Raw genomic sequence first — 26,805 nt, 5'->3', positions numbered from 1 at the left:
ACACGGGACGGTAGCTCAGGAGTGTGGGCGAGTAAAGCAGTTGTAAAGCTGATAGCTGAGGGTGAGAAGAATAATGTAGGAAGACCCCAAGGCCAAGCAGAGAGAAGTTCCCCACTCTTCAGTGTCGCCTCTTTAGTCTTAGCTACTTTTCTCACTGTGGCAACAAAATTCAATACAAGAAGTAGTTTAAAGAAGGAAAGGTTTATTCTGATGTACTGGCTGGTTTTGTGTGTCAACTTGACACAAGCTGGAGTTACCACAGAGAAATGAGCCTCCCTTGAGGAGATGCCTCCATGAGATCCAGCTGTAAGGCATTTTCTCAATTAGTGATCAAGGGTGGGAGGGCCCATTGTGGATGGTGCCATCCCTGGGCTGGTAGTCCTGGGTTCTCTAGGAAAGCAAGCTGAACAAGCCAGGGGAAGGGAGCCAGTAAGTAACATCCCTCCATGGCCTCTGCATCAGCTCCTGCTTCCTGACCTGCTTGAGTTCCAGTCCTGACTTCCTTTGGTGATGAACAGCAATGTGGAAGTGTAAGCTGAATAAACCCTTTTCTCCCCAACTTGCTTCTTGGTCATGATGTTTTGTTCAGAAATACAAACCCTGACTAAGACATCTGGCTTACAATTCTGGGTCATACATTCTACCATGGTGCACAAGCCATCACAGCAGTAGCCAAAAGAAGGAAAGAGTGGCCTAGTCATAAAACCTCAAGGCCAGCAGTGACCCACTTCCTCAGGAAGCCTCCTCCAAAACATTTCTGGCCTTCTAAAAACAGCGCCACCACCTGGGAACCAAGTGTTCCTACACACGAGTCTGTGAGGGAGAAGGGCATTTTACATTGAAGCTGCATCTATCTTCCTTTCAAATACAGACTCGGTCTTTTCTTGTGGGTTGTTCTCTGAAACAAGCCCAGGACTCTCTTTGTTCTCAGACCATTACAAGAGTGTAAGTCAGTACTTTCCTAATTTAAAAAAAAAAAAAAAAAAAAAAAAAAGCAAGGGACAAGGGGTAGAAGTTTTTACAGTTCGAGAAGCTTAGGAACTATGCTCACTCTCCCTTAGCTTGGCATTTCAAACTTTCCCATTCTAGTTCTAGGAAATTCCACAAACCTACTGACCTCTAACCAGTCAGGGCTATGCGGTTTTGTTTTTTTTTTTTGTTTTTTTTTTTGTTTTGTTTTGTTTTTTTTTTTTTTTTTGTCAGATGGAGCCTATGAATACATAGCAAAACACAGTGAGACATTGTCCTGCGGCATCCATAAGGCTTATGCAGGGAATTACCACCATGCATTCATCAGCAAAGGCTAGGATGGGCTGAGTAACACACATCTCCCATATTGTGGTGGCTTTAGCACAAGTGCCGACCTCTAGGGCATGCACGATGCTGCAGGGTCAGTTTCTCTCCTACCATGAGTGGCTCAGCTGCCCCAGGATCCACATAACCCATAGTCTCCTGCTGTGAGCCTAGAGGAAGAGGACGAGGTCATCCAGTGGTAACGGCATACTCTAGAGTTCACCCCAGCCTTCTGCTCATAATATATTGTCTAGCACTGGTCTAGGACTCGGCCTTCTGAGAAGAGTGAAAACAGAATTTCATGTGTCGGGGGAAGTGAACTTGCTAAGGCTGATGCCTCTAACCTATGCATGCTTTATCCCCTGAACTGTTTCAGCGTTACCAGTTTTGCATTTGAGCACCTCTCTGATGGTCCCTTCTTCCATGTCTTATCATTTTTCATCTTCACCCATTTCCCACAGCGCTGGTTATGTCTCACACACAGACCCCACGCCATCTCTAGCACTTACTAGAAAGTCTTTATGATATACATTTCCTTTGCACGATACATACGGCATTAACACATGCACCCTGCCCTTCTCCTGTACTTGGTCCCTGGATCCTGTACATCCTTTTCCCCATTATTAAAGCCTGACAGTTCGTACATGAGGAGAGCTGCGTTAGAGATTTTAGTTGCAATGAGTCAGAAATCTTAGTACAAAAGCTTGGCTTGGGATTTCTGGGGCTTCTTAATTTATTATTTTTGTTTTTACTTTTTTGGCAAATACAAGCACCACCTGTAGCACCTGCAGCCTTCAACCTCATGTGGGGCTTTCAATTGCTGCCCTGCTCTCCAGAGCCAGTTCAGCCGGCTGGTGATTCAACTAGAGGGGCTGTGGTACAGCTGAGGCAGAGAACTGTTTTGTTTGTTTATGATACACCTAAACCCCTATTAGGAGTTCCTGTAGGTTGTTTGTTTGTTTTAAGCGTGGCCAATAATGACTTTACCTCAGGCCTCTGAGGACAAATCCGAGAAGGTTTTGTGTGAGGAGCAGCCTCCACCATTTCTCCTTCGTTTCTCAATAAACAACGTAGAGACATTCACCCCAAGAGCAAGGTGGCACGGTTTTTAAACACAGAAGCATCGACTTAGATGGTTCCTTCTCCTACCATAAAGAGAAGTCCACATCCAGGGGCCACACTGGCCGTCCTTAAGAGATTTTTTTTTTTTTCTTTTTTCAAAACAGGGTTTCTCTGTGCAGCCCTGGCTGTCCTGGAACTCACTTTGTAGACCAGGCTGGCCTCGAACTCAGAAAGCCACCAGCACTCACATCTGCACTAGGGCGGTGCATGTTCTGGACCAAGCGGTTCAGTTTCCAGGTGTGGATTTGTATTGATGGTCCCTGGTGCACGCACAAGGATGGTTAATCACGAGAGATTATTCCAGTTCCCAGAAACAGCCAGTTGTTCACAGCTAAGCTTGAGCTCGTCGCCCTGTCCCTCATAGACCTTCTCCACCCCTTGCCTGCCCCTCAAGGGTTAGATCAGGGTCAGCTTTGCTCAGCACCTCTCTGTTCCTCTCAAACTTTGTTAAATTCAGCGCTCCGACTGCAAATCCTTTGTCACAGTGGTTTGCTGTACTACAGTCACGCATGTAACATCTCCCTTCCTAAACCGTGGACCCCTGAAGACAGGGAATGGGTTATATTTTAACCTTCAGAACCGTACACTTGGTGAATGGTTAATAATATTAACCAGCTGAAAACTGAATTAACACTGAGACAGTCCAAGTCTCGTGTGTACGTGGAATCCCAGTATCAATGACTAATCCAGCCAGGACTGGCCACACACTGTTCTCTCTAAAAACAGACTTAAATCAGACTGCTTACTAACAGAACCCAGTTCTAGTTTCTTTCGTTTTGGTTGGTTTAGATGTTTCTGTCAAAGTGTAGTCTGAAAAGTTTGAATGTCATAGAATGGAAGAGATAACTTTCCTTCTTGAAGTAATAACCAACTATATACACTTATTAAAAAAGAGTAATGAGGTTGCTAACTTTCCTAATATAAATGAGTAATTAAGGGAAGCCATTGCTTGAAAGGAGATAAAAATCAATATAGCACAGGAAAAGTTATTTAAGTTCACACCCCAAGAGCACACTTTCTCTGTGAGCATACTGTTTCCGGTCAGAATAACCCTCCTGTAGAAATAGATGGTGATACAGCCATGGGATGAGGAAAGGCACCAGAATCAAAGACAATCAATCAGATAATGGGATCCAAAAGCACATTAGCCAGGAAGCTGATGTAGGCAGAGTCCAGACCACTCGGCTGTAGCCATTTGCCCCCCATGACCTTCAAGGGTATATGGATGCTTACTGCTCACTGTCTGACAGCCCAACATTTATCTTCCACTTCAGAAACACAGTCCCTAGCAGTTCAAATCCAAAGAACCAATACAGACTGTACTGGCTGGTTTATGTAACAACTTGACACAAGCAGGAGTTAGCACAGGGAAAGGAGCCTCCCTTGAAGAAATGCCTCCATGAGATCCAGCTGTAAGGCATTTTCTCAATTAGTGATCAAGGGTGGGAGGGCCCATTGTGGGTGACGTCATCCCTGGGCTGGTGGTTCTGGGTTCTATAAGAAAGCAAGCTGAACAAGCCAGGGGAAGCAAGCCAGTAAGTAGCACCCCTTCATGGCCTCTGTATCAGCTCTTGCATCCAAATTCCTGCTCTGTGTGAGTTCCTGTCCTGACTTCCTTTGGTGATGAACAGCAATGTGTAAGTGTAAGCTAAATAAACCCTTTCCTCCCCAACTTGTTTCTCAGTCATGATCTTTTGTGCAGGAATACAAACCCTGACTAAGACATCGACGAAGAGAACTATTTTAAATACAGTAAAGTGTGTCACACACTGACATTAAGTTGCACGGTTTACCTGGTACTTTAAAAGCCCGGTTTGACTTCTGTGAATTTCCAAATCAAATCACAAGCAAGACACTATGTCTTTCTAGGTTAGAGATGCTGAGGTGATACAGAGGTACCATGGCTTTGGGGCCGCATGAAAGAACAACATATTGATTTAAATTACATCAAGCATAGCCACTTTCCACAGCAGTTCAGCTCTCAGAAAAGAGGACAGTAGCCCTACACACCAAGTGACAGCATAGTTCTGAGAGCTATAAAGATACCCCAGGGTCACCTAGCCACGAATAGCCTGGGGATTGAATTTGCAATATTTGTGAGCTCCATTTTTTTTTTTTAATTTATTTTTTCAGGAAAGATCAGTAAGATATTCAAACCACTTTCCCACCAACTTTCCGCAGGCCCTATCCAGACACGGGCAAATTACCATCTGGCTAGAAGTGGATCCTGTCACAAAGGTGGCTACCATGTAATGGAACTCACAACCTGTCATCACCAACATGATGTTATTATCTGTTTCACAGGTAAAAGTTTGAAACATCCCCTTTCAGTTGACACGGCCAGCCATCTGATCAACGTTCTTGAGCAAAGCACTAACTGAAACGTTACTACCAAGTTGGGGGCAGGGGTTCATACAGCTTTAGTCCCTTCTAAAGCTGGATAAGCTTTTATGAAATGTTGTTATTCTCTGAGTCAGTGGTCTAAGTCCCACTTGGTGTCATTTCCTCTAATGCTGCAATGGGCAGGGAGGGACAGGCTATGGCCCTAAGTGAGAGGATAAGTTATCAAACAGCCATAGCTGAGTTTTCACTACTGTCGGAGAAATGCACACCATTTGTCAAGCATAACTAGATCTTTAGTTCACCCCTCCTTGTTACGATGCACGTGCAGCCAACAGACCCTTCAGAGCTTGTATTTAAAACTCAACCTAAAAAAGAAAAGGGCCACAGAACACAACAAACCAACCCACGGGGGTTTATATGAATGCTACGCCAGTTTAAAAGCCAGCAGAAATTAATCAGCACGCAACTTCTAACACCCACTTCTTCAGTCCAGCTGGAAGCGGCTGCAGCAATGACCTGATTTAGGATTAAGCGAATGGAGGACTGAAAACGTGAACCATTTTGCTGCAGCCACTGGCTGGGTAGAGGATGAGCAAAAACAACCCCAGGCCACCTCCTTACATTGTCTGGGTCTTCCGGCACCAGAGCCTCTTCTGCACCACCACGTACAGGCTTTCCTCTTCTCAGCAAGAGTGCAAGCCCCTAAGGTTAAAAAACGCTACACCGTTTACCCTTGAAACACATGAAGTACAGACTCACAATAAGTTGAAGAAGGAAACAGAAGAATACCACACTGAACGATCCGGGAAATGCAAAAAATCCTGATGATGTGTACTTTATCCCTGACTAATGAGTTCTGGCCCTAACACTTTTATCACTAAGGATGGATAGACAGTGCTAACCCCAAACAACCATTTCATGGTCTTAAATGCCACACAGGTCCCACCAGACCTCAGGAGAAGACAAAGTACTGGGGAGACGAAAGACCACAGGGAGGGCAGGAAAGTGAATTTCTGAATTTGTCTTCATGCCTGAAGCCGAAGAATTGCTTTTGACTGTAACTTTTATTTTTATTATTTTTTAATTATTTTTTTATTCCTCAAAACAGTGCTGAAATTATTATTATTATTATTATTATTAGGCTCTTTAGAAATCTATTTTGAAAAAATTATAGTACTTTGTGTTTATTTAAAAATAATTCTCAATATATAACCTTTGTATATTGAGAATTATTCTTACATAAATTATTTTTAAATGAAGAAAAATAGGTTTCCAGTAACTTTAATTGTTGATTGTCGTTGACTTTTTTTAAATCAAGACTGTAACTTTTATATAGTAGGATTTCTTTTTCTATCTATAAAACATAGTTTGTGACATAAAATTAAAAGGTATTCCAACGCAGTAATAAACAACATATCAGCAGTTTCCAGACTAGAGTCTAGAGAACCTTAGAGATGACTGAGATTCTCAGGGGGCAACTGAGGTCCACCTTTGCTTCAGAATTAATTTATTAATAAATGCATTATTAATTTGGAATTAATATTTAATTAATAATATGTTTACTGAGACAGAAAAATAACTCCAAGGCTAGCTTGTACTACCTAGAAAATTTTAGGCCAGACTAGTCACACTGGCCAAAACTTTATTTAAAACAACAAAAACAACAATGAAACAAAACAGACATGTTTATTAAGTGAGTTTATAAATATTCTTTAAAAAGTTTTGTTTTGTTTTCTAAATATAGGAAATAACACTAGGCATGGCCAACAAGAATAAAAGCATTTTCGGATCGATTTCTGAACACCACCGATGGGAGAACAATACTAAGCGAGTCAATATAATCCAGAATTTCTTTGTTTCAGTTCTTTTCTATCTACAAGTTCGGGGTTTTAAATGGTGGATGGAGAGGGCAGCCTTGGGCTTCTGTATCACTTGCAAACTGCAAAGTTTCAGCAGGAACAAGTCCACCCTGTACCTAATTCAATAATGCTTCAGCTTACACATAAAGGATTAATGAGCAGGCAATCTGTGACAGAGCCATCCTCCCTCCTCTTCACGGACGACATTCTGGGGACTCAGAGGATGCCTGTGAGTGCAAAAAGAGTCCAACTCTTTAAAGTCTACACTTCCCCTGTCTATGCGAATGTATGTTAAAGCTTAATTTTTAACCTAGGCACACTAAGGATGAATAACAATAATCAGTAGTGAGATAAACACAAGATATGTAAGAAAAGGTAGGTGAAGTGGTATTTTCCAGAATAGGTTATTGGGCTGTATTCACGTGTCTGTGGACGTAAGAGGATAGGATGCCTATTCATGAGATGAAGAGGCATGAATGATGCAGACATCGTGACACAGCCTTAGGCTGATGTAGAAGAAATGCTTGAACACAAGCACTATAATGCTGTCCATTTGGTAACCAACAGCTGAGCAGGCAGGAGAGTAGCACACACAGTGTGGCTATGCTGGACTAAGGAATGGTTTGTGCCTGTTGAGAAGGTAGCCCTAGGTTTTACCACACTAGTCTGAAAGGCACACAATTTAAGATGTATGACTTGACTATTTCTGAATTTTCCCATTTAATATTTTCAGAGGGTAACTCATCATGGGTAACTGAAGCCACTCTGACAAATATATATGTTAAACTATATAACAAGAATAATGATCAGGAAAGGGGGGGGGCACTGGATAGGTAAAAGGATTGTCAGTGTGTGGAAACTTCAACAGTTTATGAATTTGATCACAAGACACACCTCTCTGTCAGCCACTCACTCACATAAACCAAGAAGCCTATTTTCTCCTGAAGGATTTGATCTTAGTTCTTACTGGCTTTTAAAGGGCTTCCCACCAGTCAAAGGATAGGAAAGTTGGATGTGTTTCATTTCCCTACAGAGTGTTGCACAGCAGTTTCCTGGAGACTAAAACATTCAACCCTTCAGGACACTCCTTAGACAGGAAGGTAAGCCACTCAAAATAGCTTCAGGAAGTTCCTGAAACTGAACAAATTCACTAGGTCACACCCTCCCAGAGTAAGCTATAAAAACTCAGCTCCCAAGACGGTGGAACATGAGCTGCAAAGAAGACTGACACCTGACCAGAGATACTTTCAAGAAGCAGAAATCATGAAGAGATTTAGGCCAACTGAACCATCGGGAAAGGACACTCTCCAAATGGTTGAGTTTTTCTGCACCATGCTAGAATGGGCTTTGGTGATGCAGCTGTCGTTTAGTCGTTTTCTGCTCCTGTAAGTAACCCTTCACCCATACTCCTATAAGTAACCCCAATAAAACTCATTGGTTCACCAAGTTGGAAGTTTGGTCTGTCATGGACTCCCTTATCTGGGGTGAGTAGAAATCTGTGTTGTATCTTCCCAGGAAAAGTTTAGTCACATAACACAGGGCAGTGCAGGTGCAGAATATACGGAGCCATTCTGCCAACAAACAAGAGTTGCTAAGTGAATCTGAAACCTCTAGGTGCCTTGGCAATTCACACCTGTGAGCTGAACACATACTTTCACATCGGCCTCCAGAACAAAGTTGACTTTCCCTTCATGTGCAATGAAGGGAACTATAGGATATTCCCAGTAGATCAGTTCCACATTGGATCATCAGTGTGCTGATTTTATGGTAAGTATGGGAGGGATATATGTACGTAATTATGTATGTATGTATGTATGTATGTATGTATGTATGTATGTATGCATATATGTATATCTACATATATATGAATATATAATATACATATGAATAAAAACATGACACTTCAAAAATATTCTATAAAAATAAAAGCTTGGGAATTAATAACATCACTGTTCATGCTGTCAAATGATGTTTCTTTCATGTTGAAGATTCATCCAGGTGGGCTTTAAATTGGTCCTTAAAGAACATTCATCTAAAATACAAAATTTAAACCTAAATGTCAAAAAGAGGTAATGTCCCTCCATCCAGCAAGTGTAACTCAGCAAACATATTACTAAAAGAATTTCAGACAAAATATATTATCTGACATTTTTCAAAATTCCCATTTGGATATTTTTCATCAAAAACAAACAAACAAACAACAACAAAAACAACCCCCCTTAAACCTGTCACTTTTCACATTATGACTTAACGTGGATTTATATATAAGAATTCCATGGATGCTTATACCAGAATTGGTGTGTGTGTGTGTGTGTGTGTGTGTGTGTGTGTGTGTGTATGTGCGTGTGTGCATTCCCATGTGCTTAGGTGCCTGTTGCTAGAAATCCAACCGAGAGCTGCCTCTGTGCTCCTGAAACACTCTGCCATTGAAACACATCCCCAGTGCACCCTTCCAAACACAAAACCATTTTCAATATGAAAAATCTGGCTATACCACGAGGAAAACACGTTATAACAAGAGACATCATGGAGTTACTAAAAAATGATAGGTTAGGCCAGGTGTGGTGGTTCACATCTGTATCCAGCACTCAGCAGACAGGAAAATCACACCACACTAGTCTGGCCTATAGAGCCAGTTCAAACTAGCCTACTCTGCACACTAAAAGCTATCTCAAAAAGAAAGAAAAAATATGATATTTGTATTTAAATGAAAAGGTATTCATTTTAAGGTTAAGAATAATACTGAGGGGCTAGAGAGATGGCTCAGTGGTTAAAGCACTGGATGCTCTTTATAGAGGCCCTGAGTTCAATTCCCAGCATCCACACAGTGGCTCACCACCTTCTATAACTGTAGTCCCATAGGAGCTCATGCCCTCTTCTGGTGTGCAAATGTACATGCAGACAACACACCCTTATACACAAAATACATAAATAAAATTTTAAAAAGAAAAATATTGAGTATGGAGAATTATCTCGTTTAATAAATACATATACTCGGAGAGATCACAGTTTATCATTTTATTGATAAATTCCATATAATTATGTTCTTTATAATGCTTATTGAGAACTTGAAGTACCAACAACAAACTGCCATTTTCATAATAAAGAATATACAAGCATTAAAAATTACTTCTAAGTTCCTGACTAATTAATTCATGTTTCCCCCTGTTGAGAGGTTAGTAACCACCTAAAGATGTTTGTAAGTTCTTCTCATTCGTAGTTAGCAAATGACAGAAAATTTTACGAGAGAGACTTTTGCCCTAGGGTTGAACTCTGCAAGGAAAATATTATTCTCAGCACGAGTTTAATTAAATCTGCAGCGATAAGCAGGACTATCAGGCTACTTGGCAGCATGGTGGAAGCCAAAAAAATAATAAAATAAAACTGTTATGAAGCAGTTTTTCAACAAGGAACAGAACACTGGAGACTTTCTGGAGCAACGTGCTTGAGGGAGGTGTTGAGAATTTAAAATTCTGAACACAATGGTCTTGAACCTGACCTGAGCACACTAGGGGAAAGCCCTAAGGTGTCTGTGCAATATCCAGCCGTGGGGCAGAATCTGCAATAACAAGGGTCTGGGAAGGTAGCACCAGAATGCTGAAGCCGTAGTGTACTGGGCTTGGGGGACGTCGCACTGTGGATAGGACGGACCCAGGCTTAACTGAAACAGTGGAGAATGCTTTACTTTGGGATGAAACACAGCTTTTCGCAGTGGTCATTATGATGCTTTTCCATGAAGCCTATGGGCTTTGATGTGCCTGGGTTAATTAATTGATTGATTAACTGATTGATTAATTAACTAATTAACTAACTAATTAATTAACTGATTCAATTTCTCCTTTCTTTCTTTCTTGGATGGAGGAAACTCATGCTTATGATATGGAATAGCTTGCAAAGGAAATCTCCCCTCCCTCCCCCGCAAGGAATCTTAAAGCCAAGATGCTGATGACAATGACGAGGGGTTCAAAGGTTAGGAAACAAGCATTTTAGGAGCCCAGAGCACACACTGACATCCTGAGGTCCTTCCTATGTCTTCCAGAGGCCTATGCACTCAAGGTCTGGTCCCCAGACTGCAGCACTTCTGGGAGGGGCTGGAGCCTTTAAGAGGCAAGGTCCATTGAAGGCAGTTCAGTTACTGGGGCACCTGTTGAAGGAGATATCAGAGGAGAGCTCTCCTTCTGCCTCCCTCTCTCCCTCATCTCCTTTGGCCATCATGAGGTGAACCATGATGTATGTACTATGCCATCTAAGCCAAAAGCTAGGCTGGTTTAGACTTAGATTTCTAAACCTGTGAGTTGCATAAAACTTCCTTACTTACACAAGCATCTACCTTGAGCATTTTGCCTCACAGATGGAAAGGTAGCACACGGGTCCCGGGGGCAGCCAGGATGAGAGGGAAGCCATACGTGAGACAGCAAGGGGAAAGGCAGGCTTCAGGAGGGCACAAGGTGCAAAAGGACTGACTGCCACAGCCAGGTGGCCTCTGCCAGTGCTCACCTGATGCCTTAAGACAGCAGGGGCAGAGACAGGGCTTCAAGTGTGGCCCGTGAAATCCCCATGTGAGCACTATTTTAAAAAATAAGTAAGTAAACAGCAGCTGCCGTAGTCCAGCTTGCCAAATCTACTCTTCCTATTCGCGGCTGCTCTGAATTCCCAGTCACGCTTGCTCTGGACACCTGGATCTAGCAACGGAGCAGCCTGGCCTTCGGCAGCGTCCACCCATTAATAAGAACAGGGAGAGGTGCCAGGAGGCCATCTAATCTGCCTCTGGCTCTGCTCCACTGGTGCATTATGGAGGAACACTATCCTCAGGCCCAATAAAGCTGCTGTTTCTCCCCCAAACATACATCCCAGAATCCATTATCTTCACAGGCTAGTCATTTTCAACCAAGCACTGTATTTATTTCATTTTTTTTTATGTTGAGAAAAAGGCCTTCAAACCACTTCCTCCTCAACAGTCACATCCCAGCTTTGACTCCTGCCAGCTCTGGATTCTAAACATGATTTGTCCACGCCTACCTTTTCTAACCGACGTGGAATGGCTAGTGGTCTACCAGAACTGATCACTTAAATAATTCAACGACTTGCTACATTTTTATTTTTAAAAGCAATTGATTTATTACTTGAGATTTCTCCCCCCTTCCTATACATAATATGGAAATGGTCACATGGTAGGAAGGCATCATTTTTCTATGTTTAAAAAAATCTACTTATCATCTCCCTAAAAGAGCAGTATACAATCCACTTCGGCCTCTCAGCTTGCCAAGTAATTGATCTGTCTGTCTGCCCACAGACCTGCTAATGATTAATTACACTGGTGGTCCGGCAAGGTTCCATAAGGCCTAAGAAGTCAGTGACGGAGACATATACAATCTAAGATAGTTACTTCAGAGTGAATATCACTGGGGATGCTGTACTCAATTTTGGGAGCCCTGTTGCTCTCCCAGTCACTAACCTGAAACACAAACCCTTTAAAATGTGACTGTTGTTTAAAACTCAGGTAACGTCTCCAAAAGTTAAAATGATTCTCATAAAATCTGACTTACGATTTTGAGTCCTGGTCTTGAGAATCCCAAAACCCATTTCCAAGTAGCATGATCCAGTTCTTAACACCCTGCATAGAGTGGACAGATTGGTTTCAAGGCTTACTGCATTTCCAAAGACATTGTGTTATGAAAAAAAAGCACTTTCTAGTAAGAAAAAATATGCTAATTTGACAAGCCCCAGTTACTGTTATACTTAGGAAAGTTAACTATAACTAAGAAGATTGGTATCTTCAGTGAAATTATTTCAAAGTGCCTGAAAAAACATAATTTTATTCAAAATGTGATGTGTTTATTTCCCCCTATCCAATTTAAAGCCACCTGAAAATTAGGCCTTGTTAGCTTCTTTTGAGTAGCAGAAACGTTCAACTGCTTTTCACAGTAACTGTTTACAAGAATAAGATACCTTTTGTTGTTGCCACTTAACTGTCTGTTATTCATCTTGTGTGCCTCTTATGTGCTCCTATGAGCCACAGAGCATGTGTAGGGCTCAGGTGACATTTTGCAGGAGCAAGTTCTCTCCTCCCACTGTGTGGGTCCTAGGGATGGGACTCAGGTCATCAGACAATGAGTCCTCTCGATGGCTCGGGATGGTCTTTCTTAATGAATTACCCCACAGAGTGCCCAGTTTCAATGATTTGGTAGCCAGCACCTGCATGGAAAGACAGCATAGGATCCTGAGATAACTAGAGTTCTCACTTGCCCTCATTTTATGTTTTTGTTTTTATTTATTTTGGTGAGAGAGGCAGAGAGACACAGTGAGCGAGACAGCAAGGATACTGGGATGTCTTCACTAAAGAGGTTTATACTAAGGCCCCATGTGGTTGCTTAGCAACCATCTACAGCCATAGTTATAAGCGAGCATTACTACTGTTATCATATCTTTATGATATCAAGAAAGCATAAAATCCACCCTCAGAAAACACTTCTAAGTGTTTAAGTTGTACAGTCACTTAGAGCAGTGGTTCTTAACCTGTGGGTCACAAATATTTTTGGCAAGCTTCTGTCTCCAAAAATATTTACATTGTGATTCATAAGAGTAGCAAAGTTATAGTTACGAAGTAGCAATAAAAATAATTTTGTGGTCAGGGTTCACCACAACACGAGGAACTATATTAAAGGGGTCACAGCATTAGGAAGGTTGAGAACCACTGCTCTAGAGAAAATTAAGTCAGAGATAGTATAAAAAAATAGTATAAATTTACATGCCAGAAAAACAGAATTGGCCTGTCCACTCCAGGAAAAGAGACACTGAGCAAATAGGTACCTTGATATTCCTACCCCTAGCAGACAGTCTCTACTTCTGAGCTAAGAGGTCACAGGCCAAGATGTCCCAATTCATCTGGAGCACCAGTTAGGCTCCATCCTGGAGTCTTTATTAAAGAATGCTCTTGGAGGACACTCACTTGACTGGCCTCTGGCTGGAAAGATGACTCAAGTTTCCAACAACCCATTCATGATGAAATTAAACAGGGACTCAACAAGAGACATTTCCAGGTTAATCCCACACAGAGCCCTCAGTGATGTGAACGCTGAGACACGCATTTCCTAGCCTTCCTGGTGCTGTGACCCTTTAAAACAGTTCCTTATGTAGTGGTGACCCCAACTCTAAAATCATTTTCCTTGCTGCCTTGTAACAGTAATTTTGCTATTGTTGTAAACTGTAATGAAAATATCTACATTTTCCCATGGTCTTAGGTGACCCCAGTAAAGGATCATTCAACCCCCAAAGGATCCTGATCCACAGGTTGAGAAATGCTGGCATAGAAAGGCGAAGGACTGAGGAGGCATTTGCAGGGTACCAAGGATGCAGAAGTCCAATGTGGGGCATCCCCCTGACATCAAAGAAGAGCCAGTCAATTGTTAGTGGTTTTTCTCATTTGAGAAGATCAAAACCACTCAGTCCAATTTTTTTTTTTAATTATAGTGGAAAGAATAGCATAGTTTAAAGTAACTCGATTAAGGAAAATACATATGTAATAATTTCAAGGATGGCTGTATGACAATGACAATGCAGTCAACTATATACAAAGCAAATATAGCTAGATATGAGAGTGGGGATGTCATTACTGGTACACACTGGCTTCATTTTTTTCCCTACAAGTTTCAAACTTTTACTTCTAAGTACTTGGGTGGCAGATGCAGGAAGATCTCTCTGAGATCCAGACCAGCCGGATTTCTATCCTGAGTTCTTTGTCAGGGCGACACAATGAGATCCTGTCTTTAAAAGGGGGTGGTGTTCATAAGAAAGTACGTGGGAAAACGTTACAATGAAGGAGGTGGCAGGGCCCACTGAGATGATACTCAGTCTGGAAGGCAATATACCTTGTTCTTAGTTTGACCCCGGGGACTCAGCGCTCAGAAGTAAAAGGGCCTTGGCATTCTCTAAGATAGTTAATCCATGGTTTTATGGGTTCATAAAAAAATTAGAAAAGCATTGGCCATTTTACAGTGCTTTCATAAAAGTGTAAGTTACTTGGTTTTAAAAACTTCTGGTGCCTGAGACCGTGTGGCTCTACACTTCTGGTTTTCAAATATAACCAACACATCAATGATAGCAGATGATACAATTGACCATCCTCTCAGCAAAATGAAGAAAATTCTATGTTGGTTCTTTTCAGTATTTTGGGAATAAGGTTACAAAAGGAAAGTGATGGAAACTACCAGAAAACAGAGGCCAGAACTATGATGAACCGAAACACTAGCTATCTTTACAGTCCTGGGTAAGTGGACTCCAGACATCAGAGAAATGACTGACAGTACAGCCCGTCTAGGAAAAAAAGCCAGGGACACAGCTTCCTGGCAAGTCACCGGCCTGGCTGGCTTTTCAGTGGTGAATTGTTAAAAGTGTCTCCCATTCTCAGCATCTACAGAGACTTTCCTGAGTTTCAACGTTAGGCATCCAACAACACTTGTAAAATTCTAGTCTAACACAAGAGCATAAGGACGTGCAAATTGACTACTGCCGCAAGACAATATCATCTGTGGTCCTATTTTCTCATATACAAATGGACAGCATGAAATTTTATGTAGAAGACGGCGAAGCAAGCCAGCCATTTTCCTTGGTGTGATTTTCCTATAGGGAGACTCGAGATCCAAGGAGACAAACAGAAGCAGCCACCATCAAACCCCAGACTCTAAGTGTACTGAGAAAACCTGCATGTGTACTACAAAATAAAAGTAAGTATCCTATCAAATTGGACCCATATCTAATAGTGGGTGGTATAGACCTTGGGAGATTAAAAAAAAAAGAGATTACAGAAGATAAATTGAATTTCAGTTTTATAAAACAGATTAGACACTCGCTGACATATTATGTCTCTCATCAGCCTAGAACTGTCTAGGAAACAGAAGAGGGAAATAATATGTGGGGATGTACAGTCCTACTGAGATGGGGTGTACAGTCCTTCTGAGATGGGGTGTACAGTCCTACTGAGATGGGGTGTACAGTCCTACTGAGATGGGGTGTACAGTCCTTCTGAGATGGGGTGTACAGTCCTACTGAGATGGGGTGTACAGTCCTACTGAGATGGGGTGTACAGTCCTACTGAGATGGGGTGTACAGTCCTACTGAGATGGGGTGTACAGTCCTACTGAGATGGGGTGTACAGTCCTACTGAGATGGGGTGTACAGTCCTTCTGAGATGGGGTGTACAGTCCTACTGAGATGGGATGTACAGTCCTACTGAGATGGGGTGTACAGTCCTACTGAGATGGGGTGTACAGTCCTTCTGAGATGGGGTGTACAGTCCTACTGAGATGGGGGTATACAGTCCTATTAAGGTTTGCCTCTGCCTTAAGGGTGCATTAGAGAATCATTAGGACAAGCCCTCAAACTATGTGAGTACCATGGGTCGTCCAAGTCTGTCCATTCTAGGGTGGAGATAATTAATGAAAAAAAAAAAAAGAAAGGTCAAGTGTATCTAACATGTGGCTCATAGTCCACGAGCTGTAGCAGAGATATGAATGTCACAGAATAACTCTGCATTCTGAAAATTTTATATGTTATTATTTTACCATTCTTTTTGTAACTTGATGGCATGATTCTAGAGCGTGAATTTTCAGATGACAACATTCCGTTGCAGTGTCAAAAAGTTGGACATGCCTGAGGTTCCCAAGGCCAGTATAAGAACAGATTGAAATATATAACGTGGATGCCACTCCGAGTTTCAAGGCAGGGTAGCAGTTACATTCTGACATGAATACACAACATTTCAGGCACCGTTTGTGTTGGAAAAAGAGGAAGTGCATACAGCTGCCTAAAAGATTCAATTTTAAAATCTCATCCAACGATGAACATATAACAAGGTCCACTGTTTAGTGTTGACTTGCAAATGTATAAAAATGAGGTCAATTTACTTTCTGGACTACTAATATACATCTGAAGTAAACAAGGAACTCTAGTGCCTGTCACTAAATGAGTTACCTATAGTAGAATTTTCTTAACTGTTGTGCCCAGACCACACTGCCACCCCTTCCTTCTTTAAAAAGCTCATTTCCTGTGACAGGCTCTGGCAGCTATGCTGAGATGTGATCTTGGCTCCCTGATCACAGACACGGAAGCTAAACATGGACCACTGATACAAGCTGAACCAAATCCAGTCTCTTCCCCAAACTCCAGGTCGGGATGGAGGCTTCAGTCAGTATGTCCTGGATGCTGGCTGGCACGGACAGGCAGATGTGAGACTAGTGAAGGAAAGAACACCTGGCTTGCTCCTGAGTGACATCTGGGTGCAGAGGTGCAGTTCCTAGTGGAGATGCCCTGAACTGCTTGGGCTGAGATGGCATTGTCTTCTCTGTAGCTCCTCTCTCCTTCCTTGTCTTACAAAGCTGTGCTTCTGTGGCTTAGAACCAAGAACACTCAACAGCTACAGAGCTAAGATGTTTGAACCGATACTAAATAGAAGCTATAATAGAGATTAAATATGATCACACAGAAATTAAACTTTGCAACGTAAATGAAAAAAATATAGAGTTAGACATTGAACACGTTTAATCTTGTCAGTCTGATGGGATTTAGAATCACCAGAAAGGAAAGAAATCACTGGGCATGTCTACAGGGATTATATAGATTAGGTTAATAGAGGTGGGGGAATCCCTCCCCCCAAACATGGGACTGGCTTTCCAGACTAAATAGAAAGAAGGAAGCTACCTGAGCCCAGATCTGCTTCCTGAATGCAGATGCCATGTGGCAGCTACCTCAAGCACCTGCTTCTATGACTTCCACACTATGATGGGTTCTGTGCCCTGGAACTGTAAGCCAAAACTAACCATGCTTCCTAGAGTTGCTTCTGTCAGAAATTTGTGTCTCGCCAATTAGAAGAGTAATGAATACATTCACTCTAAGAGAAAGACGCTGCAAGGTAATTGGCTAAAGGTTAATGTCCTTAATATATAAAAAGTTCTTATAAATAAATAATAGTTATCTCCAAAGAGTGGACAAACTGTATAGATCAAAAAGAATCACCATCCAAATGGTTAATATATGATAGATGATATAAACATATATACATGAGTACTTTATTTTATCAGGCTTGAGTTTAATGAAGTGCTTCTCTTCCTTTGAATGGTTAGCAAACATCAAAGGCTCACTACTAAATCAGTTTCCAGGCACACATTGCTGACTATAGCATGAAGTGGCAAGGCCAGTCTGATAACATGAATCATAATTATGAATGTGCATGGCTTCTAACCAAGCTCCCCACATTTAGAAATTGTCCTTAATGAAATAATTGGACGAGCAGGATAAATCTTAGAAGCCTAAATGTAAATCCCAGATGGGCCAACCACTAGTGATTCATTAATACAAAGTCTTCCACTGAATTCTCAGGTGCTACTCTGGGTACTGACTTCCAGATGAGTCCAACACACACTCACAAAGAAGATACCTTCGAAGGCATGTGTAAGCGATCCGCTTTTATTTTTTAAGGTATAGTAAGTCTGGATATAGCTCACGTATTAACAATGGTTATTGGCTTTACAATTTTACTTTGTTCTTTTGGTAAATTATATATTATTTGAACTTTTTAATAACATATTTTACAGTCCTATAACGTTGTTGTTGTTGGAGGTGGGTAGGAGTTAAAGAATGTGTGTAATTTACAAATAGAAAGGAAAGAAATATTTACAAGACAGGTTGAAACCTGCAGAGGTGGGAGTGAGATCTGGGTATGGGTCTTGAGTCTGCCGCTTAAACAGCGTGTATGCTTTTGAGCGAGCTTCCGCACCTGTGCTGCGTGCGCTTGTTTAAATTCACGTGGATAGTACATGGTACAGAGCATGCGCACAGGGACGTCTTTATCCCTTGCATGCCGCGCTGAGCAAACGCTAATGCATCTAATGAGTTAGTGTGGTAGCGGAGATATGGAAATGGGCCATGCAAATCAAGAGCTATCCTCCTGTTACTTTCAAAGTGTCTGTGATAGAATAAATTAGAAAGCTGGTAAAAACCACTGAAGGGACCACTTAGGGAAGGCTCCTCAAGGATTGTCCTCGACGCCAGCTTATGTGATTAAGTTTGTCCTGTGTCATGCACACACACACACTCTGCATGCCACCCACTGTTAGTATGGAACAAGGTAACAACCTAAGGTCACAGAGGCAATGCTACAAATCAGAATCAAAGCATGGCCATTTAACTGCAAGCCTCCCTCCTCCCTCTTCTTTTCTCCCCCTTTTGCAGCAGTGGCGAACACTGTGCATTTGATAAAGCCTTAGTTGGGTACCTCTAAGTCAGTGGTTCTCAACCTTCCCAATGCACTGACCCTTTAATACAGTTCCCTGTACTGTGTAGACCTCCAAGCATACAAGTTCTGTTGCTACTTCATAACTGCAATTTTGCTACTGTTAAGAATCCGAATGTAAATATCTCTGTTTTCTGATGGTCTTAGGACACCCCTGTTCAATCCCCAAAGGGGTAACAACACACAGGTGGCCACCTATTGCGCTAAGTTCTCTTCTTCTGTGACCTTCACCCTCATCCTGTGGTCTTAGCAAGAATCCTGCTCAGGAAGTTTAGGAGGCACTCCTCAGCCTTGCTAACTGGTCAAGCTTGCATCCCAGTCTGTTTAGCAAGCATCCTGCTAGGTCGGTTCAGTTCAGTTCAGTGACTTTTGACCCACTGACCCCTCTCACTCAGCTCCATAGCCATCAGCCCATCTATCTAGAGCTGACTTGAAATGCTATGTGCCAACAGAATGAGTCAGGACCCTTTTTCTTTATGTTCAAAGGTCTTGGGACATTTGAGAACAGAGCTAATCACAAAGCTATTTGGGGAAATGCTTCCTTCATGTTACCTGGGTACTGAGATTCGAAATGGTCCAGAGACATTAAAGACTGAAATCACAGCAAACATCTGAAAGCGTGATAGTCCTGGATGTCACTTCAAAGATGGTCGCAAAGGGCAGGGGTGGGTGTTGGGTAATGCTATAATGCAGATGATGGCTCTGTCTTATTACAGGATGGACCCAGCATGAGGCCAGTGCTTGCTGTACAGTAGGAAGGCAATTATGTCATCAGTGGGAAACTAACGGAAGCAGGAGAGGGCATAAATCAAGACTGAAAAAAAAAACCACCCAGTAAACTAGGCAAATTAGAAAACTCAAGATGCTTTAAAAATTTTCTACCATACACTAAGAAAACTGTCTTGAGCAATATGTGTTTGAAGAAAACAATCCTGGTCTGCAGGTTAAGTTACCAAAGGAAGTTGCTATTACCAAACCCAGAAAACCTGGTGTGGTAGAGCAATATTATACATGATATTGTCTATCCAAATAGAGTTTTATCACAGATAAACACACCTGTCAGAATGGCTAAATCAAGGTCCAGAAAGCACTAGGAGTTTTAGAAAGGTGATGAATCTGTCTACAGATATGTCCCCCTCTCAGGAGGCACCACCTTAGAATGAACTTGGCCAGTAGCACTTCAGATGTGGAAACCTTCTGAATGTCAGCACTGAAGCAGAAGAAATAGCTGTAGCCGCTCTGGACTTCTGCTTGCCTGCAGGTATTTGTTACGGACAGGGCAGTTCAATGGCAGCCCCCAGCCACCTGCTTCTTTTCAGCCTTTCCCAACCAGAGTGGAAAGAAAGCCTTCAGCTTCCTTAGCTGCGTAGGTTGAAGAGGAAGTTTCAAGGCAGGGGACCACAAAAAGAGGGGGTGCTAAAAGAAAGAGTGGGTTCAGGGAAGACCAGAGCAGGAAAGGAAAAACTGTCTGGGGGATTTTAGAGCTTCAAGGTAGAAATGGTTTCTTTATCATTACTGGGCCACACAATGATATTAATATTAGCAGGGCACAGCCACCTAATGGTATTTATTGGCAGCTGGCAGTGGGTGACGTTGACTGAGAGGTGGAGTGCCCGCCAGATTCTCAGACAAATTCAAATACCTGAGTTGCTATCTGGATTTTAATATTATTCTTTCATTCAAAAGTTTACAATTTAGAACTCCGTGAGACTCAGAGGACTTACGTAACATTCATTGAATACAGGTTCTCAAAGTAATGTTTAAGACAGTTACACATATGCAAAAAATGATACAATTGTTATTGAAAAAAAAGTGTATCATTAGTAAAACTTAAAGAATGCTTAATATACAAAACAGTGTTTCTCAAAAAAACACTGGCTCAGTCTTGGCAGTTTAAGGCACAGACTCCATGCTTGCCTACATGTCTGAGTCTGCCATTCATGTTTTGTAGAGAAGTTAGACACATTTTAAAAAATAGTTTAAAAAGTGAGGAGAACCACGAGGGGAAGAATGTGGAGGAGGCAGAAGAAGCCACCATGGCTTAGGTGAGCCATAAAAACATGGTCCAGGGGCTGGCCAAATAGAGTTAAGAGGAGATCAGATGAAACACAACAGGAATCTAGCATGGCTGTCCTCTAAGAGGCTCTACCCCCGGCTGACTCAGACAGGTGCAGACACCAGCAGCCAAGCAGTGGATGGAGCTTGGGGACTCTTATGGAAGAATAGAAGGAAGGATTGCGGCCCTGAAGAGGATAGGAATTCCACAAGAAGACCAACATAGTTAACTAACCTGGACCCTTGGGGCTCTTACTAGTCTAAACTACCAATCAAAGAACATACATGGCTGGACCTAGGTCTTTTCATACATAGGCCCCTAATGTACAGTTTGACTTTCATGTGGGTCCTGAACAACTGGAGCAGGAGCTATCAAAAGTTGTCGCCTGTCTGTGAGATATATTCTAGCTGGGCTGCCTTGTCTGGCCTCAGGAGAGGAAACTCCTAGCCCCACAGAGCCCTGAGGTGCCAGGATGGATGGTAGCCCTCACCCCAACCTGGGGGGCTGGGGGGAGGGCTACCCGCTCAGAGAAAAAGGGGATGGGGTTGGGGGAAGGATTGTGGTAGGGGTGATTGGGAGGTGGGCAGTGAAAGGGAAAATAAATAAATAAATAAATAAATGTAAAAAAACAAAGTTTAAAAAGAAAGTTTCTAACCCATTAAAACAACAAGCTGACCTCAGGTCCCTGTGCCACCGGGACAACCTATATGGCATTTGAACTTGTGAAAGCTGAGGGAAGAAGCTGTCCCACAGTCTCTGGGTCAGACAGTGGCTTCCTTCTCTTAGGCCCTCTCTGGGTAGACCTCACAGGCTCACTCGGTGATTTTGAAGCCAAGTTTCAAATGAAACTTGCTAATGCATGTTTTTAAAATACTGCACCAGCCTTAAAGCGCTTCATAACCTGGCAAATACCCCTTAGTCTAGAGCAGAGGTTCTCAACCTTCCTAATGCTGTGACCCTTTAACACAGTTCCTCAGATTGTAGTCACCCCCAACCATAAAACTATTTTGTTGCTACTTTATGACTGTATTTTTGATATTGTTATGACTCATAATGTAAATATCTGATATTCAGGATATCTGATATCGACCCGTAGGTGAGAACCGATGATCCAGTGGTGACATTGCCCCTCAACAGTAAGAAACTCTTCAAGGAGTCAGAAAATCCCATAGTAAGTTCCAGAATGGAGGAGGGTCTTTAGTCTTGACACCCTCAAGACTGACAAGGATTGTATGGCTGATTTTCTAACTCAGCCGTACAGAGATTATCTCTCTTTACAAGGGGTTACCAAGAAATGACAAAAGTAGACCATTTCCCACCACCCAAAATGTTGGGCTGTCAACATCACGGCTTAAGATCCTTGCTTCAACACCCTCGTCATCAGGCGATGCAAGTCTTCTTTCCTGGCAAGCTTGGAGCCAGATGCTTTCCCATTCCACCGAAATGTATGTGTGTTTGCATATGTATGTGTCTACATCTATGTGTATGAACATGTTTATGTATGTATGTATACATATCTCTGGCCTTTCCATCATTTATTATGAGACCTGGTTTTCTTACACTGCCTAGCATGGCCTTGAACTCACTCTACCTCAGGTAGAACTATATACCTTGTTATTCTCCTACCTTAGCCTCCTGGGTAGCTGAGATCCTCCTGCCTCAGTCTCCTAAGAAGCTGGGATGACAGCCTGTACTACAAGACCTCAGTTCAAACTTTTGTCAGAGACATAAATAAAAGACTAGGTTCAGAAGCATTCTTCTATTTCCACTAGTTAAATAACCTTCCTATTCTATCCCTCTCAGGAACCTTCTAGAAGAAAGAGAAGAGGATTTCTGCCTCCCAGTTCCTCCTCAACAAACAGGAAATGACTTCTGCTACCCTCCCCACACCGTTCCTCCTCTGTTTCAGCCAGTTTTTATGATTCAGGATGCACCTTTGAAAAATCGCAACTTTTCTTTATAATAATTTTATCATATCTATATATAAATTTTAAAAGTACAAAAATTAAAAAGAATAATAATAGTTCGAGGTTTGAGGAGATGGTATAGTATCTCATGAAAGTAGTCGTGAGGAGAGAGAGAGAGATGTTAGTGGCATTGCATTATTAATGACCCACCCTGGGTTAGATAGATGTATCATAATTTGAAACTGTAGAGAGGGAGTTTGGTGTCATGAGTCCTGGAGTTGGGCCTTCTGGGTTCAGATACAGATTGTATTAACATGGGCAAGTCACTTAATTATTTCACAGTTGTGTTCTACAAAGTAGATATGGTAAGACTTGTGATACTTAGATGGGCTAATATAAACTTGAAAACACTAAAGAATGCCCGGCACGAATTACATTTGCATTATTACTACAACACAGTTTAAAAGAATGACGTCAGGAGTCTGAGGAAGGGCGGAGAGGAATCCTCTGTAGTCTGGGATACCCAGTGAGAACATGTTCACGGTTGAGTGAGAGCATGTCTACAGTAGAGGGCCGTAAGGAAATGCAATTCTACCCACATGGACTTGGAATGATGCCCCTGACACAGTGTTTCATGAAAGTGCTACAGAGTAGCACTGACTAGGAGCCTGTTGGGGGAAGAGTACAGAAGTGTTCATAGGTACATCCAAACTGAGTTGGAAAAGCACAGGTCCCAAACATTGCGTCCCTGAGGTGAGAGAGGATGTTTGCATGAATAAACATGCATGCAGAATGTCTGTAACTAGTGTTCAGAGCAGAAGCCTTAATACTGACTCTTTCTGGCTTAGAGTTGGACATCTCACATTCTAGCCTAGGGTAAGCCAGAGCTCTCAGAGACAAGGAAACAGGCTCTGTGGGAGAAAATAAAAAAGGAGGGCCATTCAGCTTTCTATGCCTACTTATCACTGAAGAGTTCTGTCCCTTTCCTCATACTTTTGTGAGGTTTCTCCTGCTCTGTGCCTGGCTAGCTCCCATTGCCAGTGATTCTCTGATATTCATTCATTCTCTCTCTCTCTCTCTCTCTCTCTCTCTCTCTCTCTCTCTCTCTCCTCCCTCCCTCCCTCCCTCCCTCCCTCCCTCTCTCCCTCCCTTCTTCCCTCCCTCCTATAATCTCACCATTTCCCTGTGCATGACCCAGACCCTCCCTCAGGTGTCCATGTTCCACCAAACCTCCACTGCTCAGGAGCTTGGCAGGCAGAAGGGCCTCCACCTATACAATTATAAGGTCGTACACCTCCAGTTGCTTTTGACCTTACAAAGGGTCCAGTGGCTTTTGAACTTATTTTTCAGGCAAGAACTGCTGGCATGAATTAGCAGGCACTTCTCCCCGCCTTTAGGTTTCAGCTTCCTCTTGGAGGTTACAGGCTGTTTCGTTCTTCCTGCTCCTTCTCTTTCACGCTTGTCTGCCTATGCTCTATCCACCCACCTGCCCACCCCGCACACCTAATTCTTAGGCTCCTTTCTTCACATGCCAGTCATCAATCTCCATTTATACACAAGCCCGTGGAGTCACGATCACAGGATGACGCCGGAGGAAAAAGAATTCAAGATTCTAGGCAGACTGATTCGCAAGCCACCTACTTCCTGCACCGGAACTCGGCTTGTAGGGAACCACGCCTGCTGGGGGGATTTGGGCCACCAGAACCGGGTCAGCCAGAAGGCGCCCAGGCTCAGGGGAAATTTATTGGTTCCTGGATGAACCAATCAGAGAAAGAGAGTGAAAAGCCTCGCATCGGTTGGGGATGGCCAAGATTACAGACAGGGTGAAAAAGGAAAAGGTGTACAGAACACAGGGGCGGGGGTGACTTTGGACCCACAGTCACTAAACTGGGGATTCTGGTCTAAATGCCCTCTTCTAGTCTTCCAGTTACACAAAGCTAAATGGTAAATATTAGGTGGGAGAAAACACCATTCACACGATGTTTATTAATAGTCAATGGAGAAGTGACCGTGGAGTAGCAGAAGGACAAGGAACCCTCGTCTCCCTGTTCCTCGCCCGGCAGTTAGTCTAACTCAGTCTGGTTTTTTTTTTTTTTTTTTTTTTTTTTTTTTTTTTTTTTTTTTTTTTTTTTACACATAGCAAATCACTCCGGAGCTCGCCTAATCGCAAAAGCTGATTACTAAAATGCTGTATTCGACACCCCGGAGTAAGTTTCTATTTCTCCAAGGACTATGGGAAATGGTAGTGGCATTTACTGGTCGCGCGGCGTTCACAACCTGCTATAAAGCCCAATGAGCTCACAGAAAGACCTTTCGGAACGTGCAGTCACGCGCACCAAGCCGACCGCCTCGGGGAACACTTCCCGCAAGCATCGACCTCACGCGGGGGCACAAGGATGGGGGGGCGGGGGGAGTTGATCACTGATACAGGTTTGCCTAACATGTTGCAACTTCAGCAGAGCTGTTTTTGCCCACTTTCCCCCAAAAGTGTTACAGACCCCTTAATATCAGAGCGGTCCAACCTCTGCGTTCCCACGGTCCTGCGCCTTTGCCATTCCCCTCTGCCACCCACTGCTTGGTCAGAAAGCCCATATCAGGGTTTGAGGGGTGGGGGCGAAGAGGGGGAAAGGGAACTGGGCAGTGTAAGTGAAGAGGCTCTCTCCGAGGCCTGGAGGCCAGAGCGGGTGGAGAACCTTAGTGCCCAGAAGCCGGGAGAGGAAGGAGCTGTAATGGTGTGGGGAGGGGCGGCGAGGAGATCGGGGTGCGCCGGTGCACTCACTCTGCGTAGCCGGTGGCCCAGGGCAGCCTCCGGGTCTCCTTGAGGATGAGGATGGGGCGGGCGATGTGGTCTGCGCTGCATTCCACCTCATCCTGAGACAGCCCGAGGAACTCTGGCCGCCCGTACGGGAAGCGCAGGGGCAGGTCCGAGCCTCCGCAGCCGCTGCCGCCGTGCTCGGAGCCGGAGCTGCCAGCCATGATGCCGCCCATGAAATTGGCCACGGCAGATTTCACCCGAGTGAGCATATTACTCCGGCGCCGGGCAGCCGCTGAGCGAGCAGGAGGCGGCGGCCGGCCGAGGCGCAGCGCGGGGCATGCAGGCTGCGGCGGGCGCGGAGCGCACGGGTGGCGGTGGGGACGCTGGGACGCGCGGCTCCGGGAGCTCAGTGCTGCAGGGGGCCGAGCCCCGGCCTCCCGTGCTCCCTGACGCCGCCGCCGCCACTTCTCCCGGCGACACTTCCGCAACCGGGCGACATGGAGCGAGCGGGCGGGCGGGCGGTTGGGGAGGGACAGCGAGAGCCCCGGGAGCGGCTGGCGGGCGGCGGCTGTGGCGGGTCCCTTCCCCGCCCCCCTGCGCCCCGCTCCTGCGTGCGCGGTGCTGAGCCCACCCGGCGAGCCCGCGGACCCGCGGCTCCTGCTGCCACCGCTACCGCCGTCGAGTCATGTGATGATCAGGCTGCTGCACGGGCTCCGGCTGCGGCTCTGGCCCAGCCTCAGCCCCTCCCCTGCCTGCGGAGCACGGCCAGCTCCGAGACCGTGACCTCAGGAGGACGACGCAGCCGGGCCCGGTCGGTACCTGGCGAGGAGGATGGGGGCGCTGTGAGCCGGTGGCTGGACAGGTGTTAGGGGCTGTCACATGGCCTCAGGCCGCTGGGAGAAGCCAGAAGAGGGGTAGGCGCTGCGGGGGAAAGTGCCTTTGACCTCCGGAAAAGAAACTTTGGGAAGACAGGTGCAATCGTGGTGGCGGGCGGTCTCTCCAGTGACACGGTGGATAGGAGCAGATCTACCCAGTGCTGAAGTCTCCACTACACAATGGGGACGCAAGGATCGGTTGAAGTTTTCTCCTAGGAAGCTTTCTCCGAGAATCACTTTCCCTTTTCTTTGATTACCTCTACACGTGTTACTGTCCGTGGCACACACCTTGTTTCTCAGGTAGACTGC

The 26,805-nt window shown here is 43.9% G+C and overlaps 1 protein-coding gene across 1 annotated transcript in view; it reads right to left on the bottom strand.

Annotated features, from left to right (window-relative positions):
• The window catches only part of Ppm1h (protein phosphatase, Mg2+/Mn2+ dependent 1H), a 257,165-nt gene extending 230,743 nt beyond the window's left edge, over positions 1 to 26,422 (bottom strand). The window contains exon 1 of the mRNA XM_076920370.1: positions 25,646 to 26,422. Coding sequence (XP_076776485.1) covers positions 25,646 to 25,890 — 245 coding nt within the window. The 5' untranslated portion in view covers positions 25,891 to 26,422. The remainder of the gene's footprint in view (positions 1 to 25,645) is intronic.
• Positions 26,423 to 26,805: the final 383 nt, after the last annotated feature.

The sequence above is a fragment of the Arvicanthis niloticus genome, chromosome 22, assembly GCF_011762505.2.
Source record: "Arvicanthis niloticus isolate mArvNil1 chromosome 22, mArvNil1.pat.X, whole genome shotgun sequence".
In the NCBI taxonomy this organism is placed as follows: Eukaryota; Metazoa; Chordata; class Mammalia; order Rodentia; family Muridae; genus Arvicanthis; species Arvicanthis niloticus.
Note: the sequence above shows the minus strand (reverse complement) of the source record. Positions and strands in the feature narration are given on the sequence as shown.